Source organism: Plectropomus leopardus, chromosome 7, assembly GCF_008729295.1.
Source record: "Plectropomus leopardus isolate mb chromosome 7, YSFRI_Pleo_2.0, whole genome shotgun sequence".
NCBI classification, from domain to species: Eukaryota; Metazoa; Chordata; class Actinopteri; order Perciformes; family Serranidae; genus Plectropomus; species Plectropomus leopardus.
In genome coordinates, this window is record NC_056469.1 from 9,621,221 (window position 1) to 9,638,937 (window position 17,717).

At 38.7% G+C, this 17,717-nt stretch overlaps 1 protein-coding gene across 1 annotated transcript in view; it reads right to left on the reverse strand.

Moving 5' to 3' along the window:
• Positions 1-2,578: 2,578 nt before the first annotated feature.
• Positions 2,579-17,717, reverse strand: part of LOC121945583 (zinc finger protein 236-like) — a 61,051-nt gene continuing 45,912 nt past the window's right edge. Inside the window, exons 27-32 of the mRNA XM_042489830.1 lie at positions 14,998-15,155; positions 14,640-14,759; positions 14,032-14,226; positions 10,117-10,246; positions 7,677-7,850; positions 2,579-3,726 (exon numbers count right to left, since the gene is read on the reverse strand). Coding sequence (XP_042345764.1) covers positions 3,605-3,726; positions 7,677-7,850; positions 10,117-10,246; positions 14,032-14,226; positions 14,640-14,759; positions 14,998-15,155 — 899 coding nt within the window. The 3' untranslated portion in view covers positions 2,579-3,604. The remainder of the gene's footprint in view (positions 3,727-7,676; positions 7,851-10,116; positions 10,247-14,031; positions 14,227-14,639; positions 14,760-14,997; positions 15,156-17,717) is intronic.

Genomic DNA, 17,717 nt, shown 5'->3' on the forward strand with positions numbered 1-17,717 from the left:
GAGCTGGCTCCGATGGTGGGGGAGGATGCTGGTCAGACCTGGTAGACCCAAACGCATTGTGAAGGTCTGCTGGAAACGTCTGGCAGAGTCTCCCGTCAACTCCCACCTCCGGGAGAGCTTCGACCATGTCCCGGGGGAGGCAGGGGACATTGAGTCCGAGTGGGCCATGTTTTGTGCCTCCATTGCTGAGGCGGCCGACCGGTGCTGTGGCCGTAAGGTGGTCGGTACCTGTCGGGGCGGCAACACCCAAACCCGCTGGTGGACACCGGCGGTAAGGGGTGCCGTCAAGCTGAAGAAGGAGTCCTATTGGGCCTTCTTGGCCTGTGGGACTCCGGAAGAAGCAGACAAGTACCGACAGGCCAAGCGAAATGCAGCGGTGGTGGTCCCCGGGCGTGGGAGGAGTTCGGTGAGGCCATGGAAAACAACTTCCAGACTACCATCCGGCGTGTCAGGAGGGGCAAGCCGTGCTCTGTCAACACTGTGTATGGTGGGGACGGGGCGCTGCTGACCTCAACTCGGGACGTTGTGGATTGGTGGAAGGAATACTTCGAAGACCTCTTCAATCCCACCGACACACCTTCCGCTGAGGAATCAGGGCCTGGGAGGATTCACGGCCTCTACTGTTAACTACTTATTGAAGATGGGTGCAATACTTGTCACGAGCACGTGTGGAAGCTATCAAAAAGATGGAAAGACCACAGACAAAGACTGAACTGTTATCCTTTCTGGGTCTTGTGACCCATTTATTGGCTGACTATACAACATACGACTCTGTCTTGTGTAAAGCCACCCTTAAGGATGTTCCTGATGATGTCCGATGGGATCAAAGAGATGAGACAAGTCTTCCGTCACATCAAATACCTCCTCTGTATCGCTCCAGCTCTGGGCCTGCCTGATTACAAGTTGCCATTTCATCTTTATGTTGCTGAAAATGGACTTGTCACCTCCGCTTTTTTGGCTCAAACACATGGTGACAGATCAAGACCAGTTGCATGTTACTCTCAAACTCTCAAACCATTGACTGATTAAGGCAAGGTTCTTTGCTAAAGAGCAGCGGCAGCTGCTGCCATTATGGTCGAGATATCACAGAAAAATTTCTACTCAACACATGACATAGCAATTATGAACATGTTTTTATGGGGACGCAAAACCTTACAATATCAACTACGGCAAATATAAATCCGGCTCTACGCTTGAAAATATTATTACAAGGAGCTGATTAGAGAAGGAAAGCCCAAAACATGACTGTACGGAAATAATGAATTCAGTATCTATATCAGCTGTACAACTGTTGATCCTCCTTTCACTATTAATGATTTGATCTTATTTATAACACAGGCCAATGATCCAGATATAAATTTATGGCAAACAAGGACATTGATAATCTATGGAAATCATCAGACAATCAAATAGTTTTGCCAAAAGTAGCTTTTGGCCCCCTAATATTGTACATTCATGGTATGAATCATGCCAGTTATTAAGTGGTAACAAATTACATCTCTATAGGTTTGGAAAAAGCGGCTGTAGAATTTCAACAATGTCTAATTTCCGCTAGACATAATCCATGTGTAAATCTGATCATTTACCGATACTAGGCCCCTTTCAGTTGCCGCAGATTGATTTCACACATATGCCAAAATGTAAGAGTTTTCTTTATCTCCTAGTCATTTTAGACAGGTTTTCAAAACCACATCTTGCGCATTTCCCACAAGAAAAGGAAAAATGAGCAAGATGTGGTTACGTGTTTAATGGAGCATGTGATTCCTTGATTTGGTATTCCTCCGAGTAATGACTCTGATAATGGAACGTCACGTACGTCTCGAGTAACCAAGCAGCTAGCGTTGGGTATTTCACATACCTTGTCACCCTCAGAGTTCTGGTCAAGTAAAAAAAACAAATAGGACAATAAAGGATAAATTATGAAAAATTAATCAGTCTAGACAAATAAATTGGATAGAAGCGTTGCCTCTGACATTAATGTCAATTAGGGCTATGCCTAATATGACTATTGGGTTGTTGCGGCATGAGGTATTTTATGGTCCGCCCCTTTTCTTTGGGTGTCCAGATGAATGAGAAATTAGTTTAGAAATTTGACATATTTGCAGTAAGCATAACAAAACTATGTCCAACACTTATTTTCTTTTGTTTCAAAGTATCCCCAGCAGGTGATAGATTCTCCTCCTTCTCCAGTTGAGAAGCCTACACATGCTTTCCAACCAGGAGAACCACATTATGGTCCTCCAATGCAAGTTCTGTTGGTAACTAGAATTGTGGTAAATGTTAAGTGTCAACTACAATGGATACATGCCAGCCGATTCAAAGTTAGACCATTATCACTGACAACACTGACCACCATGACCTAACCACTAGCACTTATGAGACTAAAATAGCACACACATGGTCCTTCTAATTATTATGCAGACTTGTGTATCTGTCCCACCATCAAACTCTCAGCGAAAAGTGAATAAGCACATTTAAAAGCACAAATTGTAAAAGTCTTTCTTTATCAGTAGGATGAATTTAGGATGCAATAAAAACAAATGCAAGTTTAAATTAGTAGAAAAATTACTTTAATCTTCTTAATTTATTATGGACAATAGAAAATACAACTGCAAAAAAAAGAGGAAAAAAGCTTATCGTATGTACACTGGCTTTGCTTCATTACAAATGCAACATTATGCTCAAATTACATATTTGCAACCAATCCATGTTGTGGTGGTTCATCAGAAAATATATGCAATATAACTACACTATTTACAGAACAAACTACAGTAAGAGAATTGTAGGTGCTGCGAGTCTAAATAATATGACAACAGGAAACACAACGCTGAAGTGTTCAGTCAAAAAACTTACAGCATCAAATCCAGGAACAAGTGTCATCATTTCTAACTGCCCTTGTTCACTAATATGTTTGCTACACCACTTTGGGCACGGTTTTCTAACTAAAAGATATGTAACAAACTGTTGATGACATTTAAATTCAAAATGAAATGTGTATAGTATAAATATGTAAAAAAAAAAATAAAATAACATAAAGAAAAGAAAAAAGTGACATTTCTTGTAGACCCATGAAAAAAGCTTTCTATGTTATTGTTATTGAAGCTATGACAGCAGTAAAGTTGTTTGCAGCTTTGCATATGTCCCTGTGAGCAGACCAATAATGAAGAAACAAGACAATCGTCTCTGGGGAACTTTTTCACAGAATCCAGTTTCCTCTATTTCCAACAGGGTCAACATGAGAGGGACCTGCATCTCCTGGAAGATGACTGGAGAATTGCCTAGGATGCCTGTGTTTATCGAGCCAAACCTCTCCGGAGGTTATCATATTGATGACAATCAGACAGCAGCACAACAGATAAAAGTCATTAAGCCAATCACAGGGAACCAGACTCCCCTTTCTTCATTGCTAATTTGTATAAACAGCAGGGGGCTGCTGCTAGGGTAAAAGCCCTCGCTATACTGTGGACAAAATCTATAAAGTCAATTCTTTTTCTAACCAAATAAACCCTTTGAGAGAAGGAAAATGTTTGGCAAAGCTCTGTTGTTTAGTTCTAAAACTCAATCAGTGCTCAGTACACTATACAGTGCTGTCCGACCCACGTGGTCAGGGGAAGACAGTGTGCCAGTCTCCGGATGATTCAGGAACCACTTCTAGGTCAAGTTCAGGTGTTACCTCGACCTGGGCCACTGATTCGTCTTGGCTCAGGGACACATCTTGGATCTGACCTGAAGGGAGAAATGATGAATAAGAAGTGGCTGTGCATGACTCCCATGTTGTCTGTAACAGTCCTTGAGATAGGTAATAATAGCGCTTTGTAAACCAGAGGGAAAGCCCATTAAAACGCATTTACAGAGCAGCACCAGCAGCTCGGATTCTGGATTCAATTTGCCAGTGGCTGTCATGCAAATGGGAGCATTAGTCAAAAAGCAATCTTCCCCTCCTCATTCCTCCAGCGTTTGTTTTAATATCATAAATTCTGTCTTGCTTTTATGAAAATGCCATGTCCTTTACATAAACTATATAATAAGACCTGACAATGTGTAATAAGCTCATTGTAAGTTGGAAATATGATATGAGCCATGTGTCATAATACATTCATCTTAAAATAACTTGTGCACAAAACAACAATAAGTCACTTTGGCACAGGCTGAGAGGTTCAGACATGCTTTCTCTACTGCTGCAGGCCACGCGCTGAATTGAGTTTTATAGTGGAAGTCATTTAATTATCTCCCTTTATTTTCGCTCTCTATATCTGAAACACTTCAGACACGTATTCATTAAGTTGTAAGCGCATTAGTGCTTGAAATCTATTAGTATGTTGCACAAGAGAAATGACTGCATGACAGTCTTCCTCTCTGATGTGGTTTTGTAAAATCCCACAAAAGTAAAAAACTGGAAATAGCACCACGTGGTTGTATGACTTCGCACTGCAGTCACGTTGCACTTAAAATTTACATCCATGTCGGTGAAAACATGGATGCTTCACACACAGAAGATCTATACAATCAGCACAGTGTCAAAGTGGTTCTTGAGGGTTCTTACGTTGTGGCCAAAAACATGTTGTATGATGTCAACATGACCATGACCTTTGACCACCAAATTCTAATCAGTTCATTCCAGTGTCCTCGTGGACATTTGTGCCCAATTTGAAGAAACTCCCTCAAGGCTATCTTCAGATATCGCCATCACAAAAATGAGACATAGGAAAGGTCACAGTGACCTTGACCTTTGAACACCAAGATCTAATCACCTCATCATTGAGTCTACTTGAATGTTTGTGTGAAATTTGAAGTAATTAATATTTTAAAACAACAATAAAATCTACTTCTACTGTTGGAGATATGCTCAAACCTTAAAACACTAATTTTTTAGTAATATTACAGGAACAACTCTTTACCTGCAGTTCTTTCTTCTAATTACGTTTTATGCTATAATGGCAGCTTATAGTTCAGATGTGTGAAAAAATCTTTTTTGGTAATGCAGACAGGTTAAATCACCAAAATGATTTGCGGAAATAACTTTGTAAGATTTTCCTTCCTTGTGTAAAATCTAGTGAAAACCTTCATCACAAGTGACAAATACAGCAGCTATGACCGATATGAGTTCTTTTCAGTGTCTCTGCAGATTCCATTTTGTTTTAAATTCATAGTCCTAATCAAACAACAAAACAAACTGTTTACAGCCATGTTAGCAGCGCTGTGAGGGGGACATGAAACACAAATTTAAACCTTATGGTGGCACTGGAGGACAAGTCAGAGAATCACCACAGTCAGTAGGATACATAATCTAGGGACCATGAATGTAAATGTAATAGAAATAGCTGAAAGTTTAAAATTTAAATATTTCAGTCTGGACCAATGTGGACGAAGGATAAATGGATGGACTGACTGACCATCTCAAAAGCCATACAGCTAGTGTAGCTAAAAAACTGGCAAATAAATATAAAGAAAAAAAAAACATATACAGACACCTCTTGTAGTTTTGCAGTACCAATAGCACATATACAATCCCAAACACTGACCCCACATAATATAAAACTTTACCTCAGATCCCTCCACCAGGCTGTGATACCTGCTGTGTAATCCACAAAAGGGTTGTGTAACAGGTAAAAATGTATTAATATAAATTCAGGGGTAAAGACATGGTCGATAAAAACAATCTAAATGAGGGTGGGGGGCTTGGTGAGAACAAAATAATTAAAGGAGCCTGAGCTGGCTGTGTGGATGCACTGCAGCTTCTGCCTGATCTGACAACTGTACCACCAGCAGACAGCAATGGGGGAGTTACTTTAGATATGTGGACTGATAGATTATTACAAAATCTGTTATCATTGTGTCACTTTGCATTACATTGACAACACGTGGGAGCTAACTGAGCGACAGTTTTGCACGTCTGAATGAGACAGTACATGACGCAAATCAGGGTAACTGCAAAATGTGTGTTAAATCATGTCGAGTTGTGGGACTTTTATTAACAGGTCAGGGTGGGCCCCCAAGTTGGATATAATGGGTTGGTTTCGTCACTGAGCTTTAAGAGTGTCAGTTTGCAAGACTGTATATTTGCAGGATTTAAGGTACAAAGTACAAGGTAAATTATAGCCAGTTAGTTTTTAAATATATTTTTTAAAAAATGAAATTAAAATTCGTCCTTAGGAGGTGGAGTCTCGCAGTCTGGGGAAAGAAGCTGCTCTGTCGTCTGCTGGTTTGGCAGCGGATACTTCTGTATTTTTTGCCCAGATGGCAGCAGAGTGAACAGACTGTGGCTGGAAGGCTGCTGTCTTTCAGTGTCCTTTGGGCTCTGTGCAGATACCTCACTTCACCGAGATCACTGATGCTCTGTAGATGGGAACCAGTGATGTTCTGGGCAGTTTTAATCACCCGCTGTAGAGCCTTCCTGTCCTGGGCCGTGCACGAACCATGCCAATTCATGATGTTTCCAGTCTTTCTATTGCTCCTCTGTAGAAGTTAACCAGGATATTGCTCTGGAATTTAGCCTTCTCAGTTTGCTGTCGCATCACAGAGTTTTAACTGTGAGGTCTGTACTCTCCATGTGTCGGATCTTAGGCTCAGAAGCAAATCTGCTGTTCAAATGTTATATAGCTGCTTTGTGTCTGGGCAACCATGGAACCATATCAAAGTGACATTTAGGACTGAATGATTTTTATGAAAGGTTAACAATATTTCGCGCATTTCTGCAAATGCATCCGACGTAGAAATATATGTTTGAATTTAACAGGTTTTTGCACAACTATAGAAAACCCTGAAAAAGTGAATTTAGTGCGCCTAACATTTAACAACCTCAAAATTATTCCCAGCTACACAACAGATGCCAATGTTTCAGATATGACTTTTTAAATTATCTTCACCCACTCAGCGGGGAAACCTGAGTGGAAGCATCTGTTGACGTGCTGATTAAGTACAACAGATCTGTCAGCATTGTTCACCTCCTCAGGTTATCTTCAACAGGTGCCTGCCTGGCTCCAACACTGGCTCCAAAGTGGAGTGTTTGAATGGAATAAATAAAAACGTGAGTGTGTCGCTCTTTTGGTTAAGGTTAACCAAAAGGGGAGCAAGGACCTAAACCTCAACCACAGCTGTCAGGACGAAGTAATGACTTTCACATTCAGGACGTGCATCTGGCAATATCAACAAGTAAGCTGTTCTGACAGCCTGTTCTGAGAGACTGCAAGACGGGAGCGTGTGTGTGCATGCACATTAGCGTGGGGGCGACTGAGTGTTGGCATAAGGCTTACTCTCAGCAGATAATGAGAAGGATCATCAAGTGAAAAGTTGAGAGAGTGAGAGAGTTTTAACATTCCACTGGAGAGGGCCAACACTGGCTCTCAGCACTCTGAAGTACTCAGAGATACTTTTTTAATGTGAGGTGTGCTATGAATGTATCTATTATATAAGGAATGTGGACTGTGTGATGGCCATGTGAGACACAAACACTCATGCCCACACAAACACTTCAAGATAGAAAAGGCGACTTGATTATAAAATGCTTATCTACCCTGTTATTCTTAAAGCAATCAGTGAACTATGTTGACGTTTAGACACGAGAGAGATGATTACTAGCTTTTGTTGCCCAGCTGCATGAACAGCTGGCCGTACACCCAAGTGTTTTTTGCATGTCTTTGTATGTGCACTGGTGTGGTGTAAAGTCAGCTGCTCACCGTAGCCGTGGGATCTCTTCATGTGGTGTTTCATGTTGCTCTTCTGAGTGAACCTGATGCTGCACACCTCGCACTTGAAGGGCTTCTTTCCAGTGTGTTTGACCATATGGACCTGCAGAGCGCTCTTCTGGTTAAAGGCCTTGTCGCACTGACTGCATTTGAAGGGACGCTCCCCTGCACAGAAAATAAAGAGCCACAGGTTATTGATAATTCAGTGCTGCTGCAATTGGTATTATTTTCATGCATCATAATGGTGCTGTCTTGATTAACTGTGGTTTACAATGTTGTACTTTGGTATAATTAGTGCAAATAAATGAAGCCATGGTTGAGTTGAGATTATTGGACTCTAATAATGGACTATAATATGTTATGAGACATAAAAAATAACAGCAAACTCTGTGAAAAGCAATCACACTGTTCAAGCCGCACACCCCATGAGCCCTTCATAATGGTGCTATGAATATACACAGTTTTGTTGTTATTTATTTTATTAAAGAAATACAAGTAATTTAGTTGCCTCCCACATATTCCCACATGCACACAAATGGTGTTAATTTGTGTAAAATCGTGCACTGCCTCTTTAATGAACCCACCACTGCTGTTAAACTTTGCTTTATATGTGCTTTATATTTGTATTTATATGTGCATATGTAGACAAGCAGCTGTGATGTGAGCAGCATTGTTGAAATACTCCCATGATCATTTTTATTGGAAAGAGAGTCTTTGGTTCCACAGTTTGAGGCGCTTTTCCTTTTGTCCTGTCATTGTATGCATGTTCTTATAGCTTGAGATCTAGATGGGCATCTCTAAATGGCACACTGCTCTCCAAACCAAGACTCGGACTTGGACTAAGTGGCGGTCCATTCCGGACCCATGACCAAATGATAAATAAATGAAAATAAATTATCTTTGCCAAGCATTGCTTTTTTCATGGATTTTGTCCATGGCCTTGTCTAATCTATTTAATACGGCAGTATCTTCACTCTGTTAAGCCAGTCAAATCGATTATTTACCCTGTGCATACAGCTGACCAGAGAGAACAGTGTAAGAGAGATGTGAGAGAGATGACAGCATGGAGATCAACAGACAATCTATTACTTTCTGACTACAGACACTGTTTTTCCCGTTAAAGAAAAACAACAAACTTTGATCATGTTTGGTTCAGTGTGACTGTATGTTAATCTTACTTTTGAAAATTGTGCAAAAAGATATGGAAATGCATGTTGTTGATCTTATTTGACAGATGCTGGGGTCTGCTATGGGATGTAATTCAGACATTATGAGGTTTGGACCTTTGCTGGGAGGAAATTTTAGTAACTGGACCTATTGAATTTTAATGGGACACCCACAATCTGGAGAGACCTACTGTTGTCACACAAAATCTTTTAATAGATGGAGGATGTGTCCATGTAGTTTTTTTCAGTGTTGCTCAGGGACAAAAGAATGAAAATGTGTCTTCACAGTATTTAAATGGATGTATTGAAATGGTAATAGACCAACAGGATCGTTTCTTTGTGTACATTGAAGGCTGATAAGAATGTCTTGGTGCTTAGGATTTCACAGAGTGATGAGGAATCCAAGGCATTAAGCTGCTTATTAGCCGTGTCTGTATGGATGCATGCACTGGTGAGTCTGACGGGGAAAGCTGACAATTATTACAACCTCTCCGTGTAGTGTCCTGTTTTTGCATTCATTTCTTTTTTTGGCCATATTCCTCAGGACTGTATCATGGCTCTGTTGACATGGAACCATTTGATTTGTTTTTACTAGAAACTATGTTAATTATAAGAAACACATCTACGGAACAATACTGAGGATCTTTACAGCATGGTCTGTGAAAATTATGTCTGTTTTTAGGGCAAACAGCTGTTGCCCTGATGTGGAGCAATCAAACTTTTTTTCTCTACCCGTCAGTTAAATATTTCACCATGAGCACGTTAATGGAGTAATTTGCTGTGGAATGTTTGACATACAGTTTATGAAGCAGCATACACCTGTTATATAACATACGCACACAAGCAGTCTTAAACACCATTTACGTGACCTACATGACCTTTTATTCACACAACTTCCATGATTTTCACACATCCATGAGATTAATACATGATAATTTACATTCCTTTTAGAAACTGAATTCTGAAATGCTGTTTTTTTTAAAAAATATTTATAATAACACAGGTACATAGGTAGTTGTGAAAGTAATATTATGAAATAAAAATGATATCATAAAATTTAAAAAAGCAGAATTTAGTAAAATAAAAGAAAAAAGGAAAAAGTTGAGGCTGTAAAAGTAGCATTAGTATAAAGATTAAATACATTTTAATAATAATAATAGTAATACATTCATTTTAATCCATAAACATTTTGAAAACATTTGAGTTTCAGTGTTGTGATTTTTGTTTTGGCATGCAGCAGTTTTGGCATTAGGTAATCGTCTTACCTGTGTGTGTTCGGTTGTGTCTCTCCAGCTGGCTGCGCTTGGCGAAGGCCTTCTCGCAGGAGGAGCAGTTGAAGACTCTGGGTTTCTGAGAGCTGGGTGACGGCCCTGGCTGATGTACTCGTTCATGTTCCTGTGGAAAGATTTAAAATTCAATGCATCATTTACAGGAAAGAACACAAAAACACTCTACTAGAGGGTGGCTTGAACATAGATGTCTGAGCACAGAGATTTTGCTCAGGCAGAAAATGACAAACTGTTTGCACCACAATTCAGATTCTGGGTCTGGTCACTAAAAATCTATCCTTTGATTTGACACAGTATCTTTTCTTTTCTCTTGCATTTCTCATTTTTTAGGATCTACTGTTGCTATGTGCTCCTTTGCTGGGCGGATTGCTGATGCCAAAAATCGAAAAATGAAAATGACAGGACAAATGTGTGCAGACATGGGTTAATTTGAGGACATGCTTGTTTTAAATTTTGGGTTGAATCCCTTTGAAGCAGATGTTTCATAACATCCATTATTTTCTAAATGTTCTTTTGATGTATGTTATCAAGCTAAAATATGTCACAGTCTAGAGGCTAAATAACATGGAAATTCTAACCAATAATTCACCCATCATGCTTCCTCGTGATCTTTCAGGTACACTGAATGGTAAGTTGACATATTTTATTTTGAATAATCACTTTAAAACAGGTAAAACCGCTATGCACTGCGGTACTGTGCCATAAGAGCCATAATTTGATTATTTGATGAACAGAAAATTAATCAGCAAATATTTAGATATTTTTTCTGGCCTTTCTAAAGGAAAAAGGTCAAATATTTGCTGGCCCCAGTCTCTCAAAATTGAGAATATGACACTTTTCTTAGTCATGTATGAAAGTATAAGTAATATCTTTGGGTTTTGGACTGATAATGTTGAAAACAAGCAATTTCACTCAGAAAATAAAATGTTTTTATTTCCATTTTGTAATGTTTAGTGCCAAAAAGAAAAAATAATTAATCCAGAAAAAGGTCAATAAATCTTGAATAAAATCTTGAATATATGGCTGGTCCAGAACTATTTTTTGAGGAGGATATATATATATATATATATATATATAAATATATCAATAATTACATTTAAGAACCCAACAAGCATCGGCATGGCCTTTTAGTGTAAATCATTTAAAGAGGGTAAAGTGTAAACCCCTGTAATGTTCTATGGATGATCATCTTTCTTTATCACCTTCTCAAAATGGGATTTTGGCAGCACCCTGCAACACCATCTTGCATTCTACTCATTCTTGAATTTCAATTTTAATGAGAAAATCATTCTGATACAGCAGCTCCTTGGTTCACAGTGTTGCATCAGAATTATGAGGGCAGGACTGAAAAAGCGGTGACATGTACCCAGAATACTGGTGACAATGCTGAGCCGAGACAAATACTGGGCAACACAGAAGAGACGGGCACATGGGAAAGTGAATGGAAACACTGGTATAATAACATCACTGATGGCAAAAAATTATTATGCTGTAACTGCATCAAGTTTACAAGGAGATAAGTAAGTCTAGCGGTTGTTTTGGCTCATTGTGGAGGCAGTGTTTATCAAAAGAGACTGGTTCGTTTGGAAAAAACATTTGAACTTTTATAAAAAAAATGCAAACTTTCAAACTTACAACCAAAAATGAGGGTTTCCTGTACATAGTTCTTCACTAACAATGCTCCCAATAAAATACATATGTCAGGGTGCTCACTTTGTATCAATTCTAACCCTCCTTTAAAAAAAAATGCCATTAAACCTTAGGAGGTTTGACACCATAAAACTTTAACTGTGTCTCAGTATGTCTACATGTGCTGTGGACAAAGTAAGCTAGATGGTCATTTTAAGTCACCAGCTAATTGTGAAAGAGAAACAAAGGAGATATTGTGATTCATCAAAGTGGGCCGATACACCCATTCCCCTTCGTTTATCTGGCTATCAAGGTCATGTGAGGAAAAAATACTCAGTTTCTCCCCCGGTGTGAGTCTACTGATGTTCCCCAACCCATCAAGCACTGCGCCTTAAGCTCAAATTAAGAAATGTAATCATTAAACACTTTTTTAGTGTTACCAAATTAAAAAGTCACACTTTTCGGTTGTCCGGCTATAATTAAAAGGCAAAATCATTATCCACAGGCTAACAAAATGAAAAAATAACACCACTACCAATATAGCTTTCACACCACAGGGCCTTTTCCAAAATCTAAAATCAGCATCTGCGTTCTCAGTGCAGACTAATGAGCAGCCTGGGGACCTCCTGGAGAGGAAGGAACTCAGTCACTCTCAGTGTGACACCCACTTAATCTCAATGTCATTACTTTTATGAAATATAGCAAAAAAAACACAGCGGGGTTGTAGTGAGGTGCAGAACACTGCGAGAAGACTTGAAAGTAGGATAAAAGTTTTGCACACTCTGGCTGCATATGCACTTCTCTTAAATTCACTTGACATTTCAGCACTCCGGCCTTCTTCAGAATCAACAAAGATTATATCATTTCATTACTTTTAATAAAGACAAATACTGCTCAATATGCCAAGGCACATATACAAAGGTAAAAACCTGTGGCAGAATGGTATGGAGGTCTAAAGCTTACAATATAATGAATGATTTAGTAAATTACTCAAATTAATGATATTATAAAGACACAGATGTGGAAGTAAAAGCCCTGATTCTGAAATAAATATGCATGTTAATTTTAAAAATAAATACATATGCTTTGAAATAGAAACTAGAATTACTGCCTTATGGTTGTGTGCCTCCACAAGTTTTTCAAGTTGCTCTTACAGTTTGCATCTATGTCTGTGAAAAAGTGGATGCTTTACACACATCTTCCTCCCGTCAGCACGGAAGATCTTTACATATAACATGATATTGAATAATGGCCACAACTTAGTTTTTGCAGAATGTAATGATATCACAGTGAAGCTGACCTTTGTCCTTTTGGACATAAAACATCAGCACTTCATCATTTTATCCTATTAGACATCTGTGTGAAATTTCATTACATTTACAAATGAAATCTTGAGTAATACACAAAATCACATTTTGTGAGGTCACAGTGACCCTGACCTTTGACAGACAAATTCTGATCAATTCATTCTTGAGTCCAAGTGGATGTTTTTGCCAAAGTTGAGAAAAGTCTCTTGATGCCTTCTTAAGATATTGTGTTCCAGATAATGAGATGGAGGCTAGGTCACAGTGACCTTTGACCACCAAAATCTAACCACTTCATCATTGATTGCAAGTGGACGTTTGGGCCAAATTTGAAGAAATTCCCTTGAGGCATTCTAGAGATATCATGTTCAAGAGAATGAGATGGACAACGTGACAACAAATAAATAAATAACATGTATTTATTTATTTTTTAAAAATGGCAAGTTTCGTCCTCCGAACAGTGGCCTTTGCTTAGAAATATTGCATGTGGTGGTGAAAGAGCTTGTGCATAAATCCAGATCCTCCTGTTTCCTCCTGATCTGAGAACCCCAGCATTTATGTGTTTGAGTGTCTCAACCACGTGAAGAGGATCATCTGAAAAGAGAAGCATGTGCACTCCTCTTTCTAATTCAGTTGCAAAGCACCTCTCAGTTTAAGTGTTTTGTTTTGTTGTCGATAACTTGATAAATTACTCCTATTTTTGCTTCACATAGTGAGACGGCACTCATTCTCCAGCCTGAGGAGGAGGTGCTGATGGCTAAAAATAAGATTTGAGTTTTGAGGGTTGATTTACGTTTTTCATAAAATCTAGAGTCTTATTCGTCGGTTTTATATGCATCCTTAAATGAGAGTTTAAAGACAGTAGCTTGGTGGACATCATCATTAAAAGTAGCCTTTCAGTAGCTTACATTTAAAGCAGTTTATCATCCGAGTCTACTATTTTTACACGAGTTCTTACCTTCAGGTGTGTAGCTCGCTTAAAGGCCTTGTTACAGAGACTGCAGACATGACAGCGGTCCTTGCCATGAGCTTGCCTGCAGTGGCGTCGCAGCGTGTTGGCATTCTGGCACACCTGATTACAGTAGTAACACTGATTGCGATTATCAGCCTCCGTCTGACCATCCTTCCCACCCTTATGGCCGTCGTCAGCAATCTGGATCACACAGGAAGATTAGAAAGTAATTATAATTACTCACAAAAGCTCACACTTGTACAAGCATTACGAAAAAAATAATATCTAGCAATATTTTCTAGTTTTTACAGAATACTTATACTTGCCATACATACTGGTAGTTTCATGAGTCTGGTCTTGTCTCTTTTGTCCCATAAAAATCGTAACTTCTCTGAGGTTGATGAATGTTTTTTATATCCTCATGGCAGCCCCCAGTTACTATTCATATTAGTAATATTTGCTTTAGATAGGTAACCCATCACAGTGGATTATCATGTTGCCATTTTAAACATATGCTGATTCGTCAACATAAAACCACAATCCACCTCTGTTTGACAGTTCCTCTATTAGATATCTTTAATAGCAAACTACACACACAACATAAACACACTCACATTGTATCCATTGTCAGACGCTCCGTTTGTGGATTGGGAATGGTGGCTGACCAGTATGACCTGTTGGCCCGAGCTGGCTGGCTGTCCTGGGTCATTTAGCACTGCAGGGAAGGTCTGACCCTAAAGATGAAAAATACTCGGGTTTGGCAGCTGACAAACTACATGTAAAGTTTTATCATTGCACACACATAATAATATCACAGATTTTTCTAATGTTTCTGTTCCAGACTCAGGCAGAGTAGAGAAATACATTTTAAGACAAGCTTGATTTGAAATCAGTCATGATATCAAATAATGGCAATAAATGGCTTCTAGATCTAAATGTGTTTATGTCTGCATGACCCGTGTCTTTTTTCACCTGTGTATTGAGGTTTAAAGTGACACCATCCAGCATTCCCTGAGCATCTGCCAGCGTCAGTGTAACGCTGTCATCGCTGGCCACACCTCCTGGTGACATCACTAGGCTCTGGGAGGCAGCAGTATGTGACAGGCGGGTGCTAGGTGGCAGGCTGGAGACTGACAAGAGAAAGACAGACCACAAGGTCAAAGTGATATGAGTTTTAGCACTCAGCTCCTTAACTGGTTTATGACATGATTTTCAACAACAGCCAGAACTCTTTTTGAGGCAAATGCAGTACAATGTACACAAACTGTGTTTGAATCAGGACTATTTTCTTTGTCACAAATGTAGAGTCCAAACTTTGTACCTAGTAGCTGTGTTTATTAGCAGCTGGGATTTCAAAGACAGCACAAAACAAAATGAATCACTGCCACAAAATCTGTATCACAAAACAAAGAGATATGAGATTACGTTCACTCATGGCATAATGAAGAAGGTCATATACTGACTGAGACCTTAACTACAAAAACAATTTTTTGGCTGCACTCTTAACTGTATATATACCAGTTACTCTTCTTTTGTATTTCTGACAAAGTAGCTGCTTAAGTATGTGAGTGTTTACCGCCCCTTCAATTTCTTGGATTTGTAGTTTTAAACTGCACTTGCTGTTATTATCAGTAACCACAGGTGTAACCACAACTGAAGATGTATAATTTAATTGCAACTAGTTAAATTATTTTTTTCCTATTGAGCAAATGCAAATTTGACCTTAAAGTTGCAATGTTTCAACCATACTTTTATTTTCCCTGAGCAAAAACATCTCTGGAACTCCAGTAAGAGTATTATTTCACACTAAAATGACCCATTTCTCCATTTAAAGCCTTTTACGAATGAAACAAATTAAATCCATCTCAGAATGAAGGATGGTTTCAGATTCAGATTAATTTGTTGAACAATATTCTCCCATGCGGCACTGGAATGGTTTCTATGGTTACAGGCCTCAATGTGAACTATGGACCAGTGGTTGCCGGGCATGGATTGTTTTGATGACCGCAAAATATGTCCCTGTATTTTCATATGTGATGGAAATCAGCCAGCTACCGAGGCATTTTTTGGGTTTTGCTCCTTCACTACAAAAATAATAATGACATATTCATTAGTTCTGGTCAGGGAGGAACCTCCATTATATTAACAGTGAATAACATCAGATGATATTTGATTTTAATAAAAAGGCAAATATGGGCCGGGTACAGTTTATCAGTCAGAGTGCAGGTGGAACCACATTAACATACAAAGTGACTGGAATGCTTCGGTCTAATCAAGAAAAGCAGAGATGCTCTCTGTGAAGCAGTGGGAATGTTTTCCACTTGAGTTGAGAGGGGAGGATAATGAAGAGGGAGGTGAGACTGGAAATTTGATTAAGCTTCTAGGTGACAAGCAAGTCAATAAACAGAACAATCAGAAAGCCATCTCTGTCAAAACAAATCATATTTGCTCACTTTGCAGCACACAAGCCCTAAATTTTCTGATCACAGATTGGTCTGCACAGTTGTTAAGTGACAATAATTCAGATATGTGGTTTTTAAAACTTAAAAGTGCATCATTTTGATATAGGCACATACAGTATGTATACTTTTACATTTAATTAAAAATATTTTTTTATCACTAAAAGATGACATGAAGGTCAGATTAAAAACATGATAGTCAGGATGTTTCATTTCTACGCTTCTTTGCCAGTTAGAGATCGTTAATTATCTTTAATGAGATAATTTCACTGAGCTAAAACTGATATTTCAAGTGTAGCCTTGATCAATTTTGCCCATGGAGGGGGTCCATTCCTCTGTGCACATAAGAAAACTTTGTAGTTTTGTGTGTTTTTAAGCATTTACAAATTACAACAGCAAAATTGTGACAGTGATTCTGGCTTATCTACAGCAAACTGCGAACATTAGTATGCTCAGGACAGCTTACTATCTACAGTAGTAAGCTAGTATTTCATCCAAAGTAAAGAACATATGCTGACCCTTTTCTTGGGGCATGTAGCTTTATGCTAAGCCTTTTATTATTGCATTATTTTTATGTAGGCTATGTAGCTAGCACAGACATACATATTTCAGACCCTTATACAGGGTTCTTACTGTAATTAAACACATTAAATGGTCAGCTAGAGACACAGGTTGTAAAGAGGGTTAGTGTTAATTAGCTATCATGCTGAAACTGATGCTAACCAGCTGAAACAGATCAAATCTGCTAGCATGCAGTAACATTAACATAAAACCACAAAAACAAAATAATAAAATAAACATGCTACAGCAAAATTGTAAGTGATAGATAGATTAAACTGTGTATTTGGCTGCTATACACTAAACTGCAAATGTTAGCATGCCCAGCAAACCTATTAACTACCTATTGTAGTAACCTAACATTTCTTCAAAGTAAAGAACTTTGACTTTTAATCTGGGACATGTAGTTTTACCCTTAGTCTTTACTATGTAGTTAGCCAATATAGGCTACATATTTTTCATAATGTAATATTGTAATAAGAAAAAGAGGGGAAAAAAGCATTAAATGGTCAGCTGGAGATGCAGGTTGTAACTAGCTAGCAAGCTACTGATAAAATCTGTTAGGAGCAGGAAATATTAGCCAACAAAGCAACTGCCTGCTTTCCAAGAAATAGAAAACCCACTGTTTCCAAAATTATAGCAAAGTTTAAGCTGTAAATCTTTCGCCATTGTAAA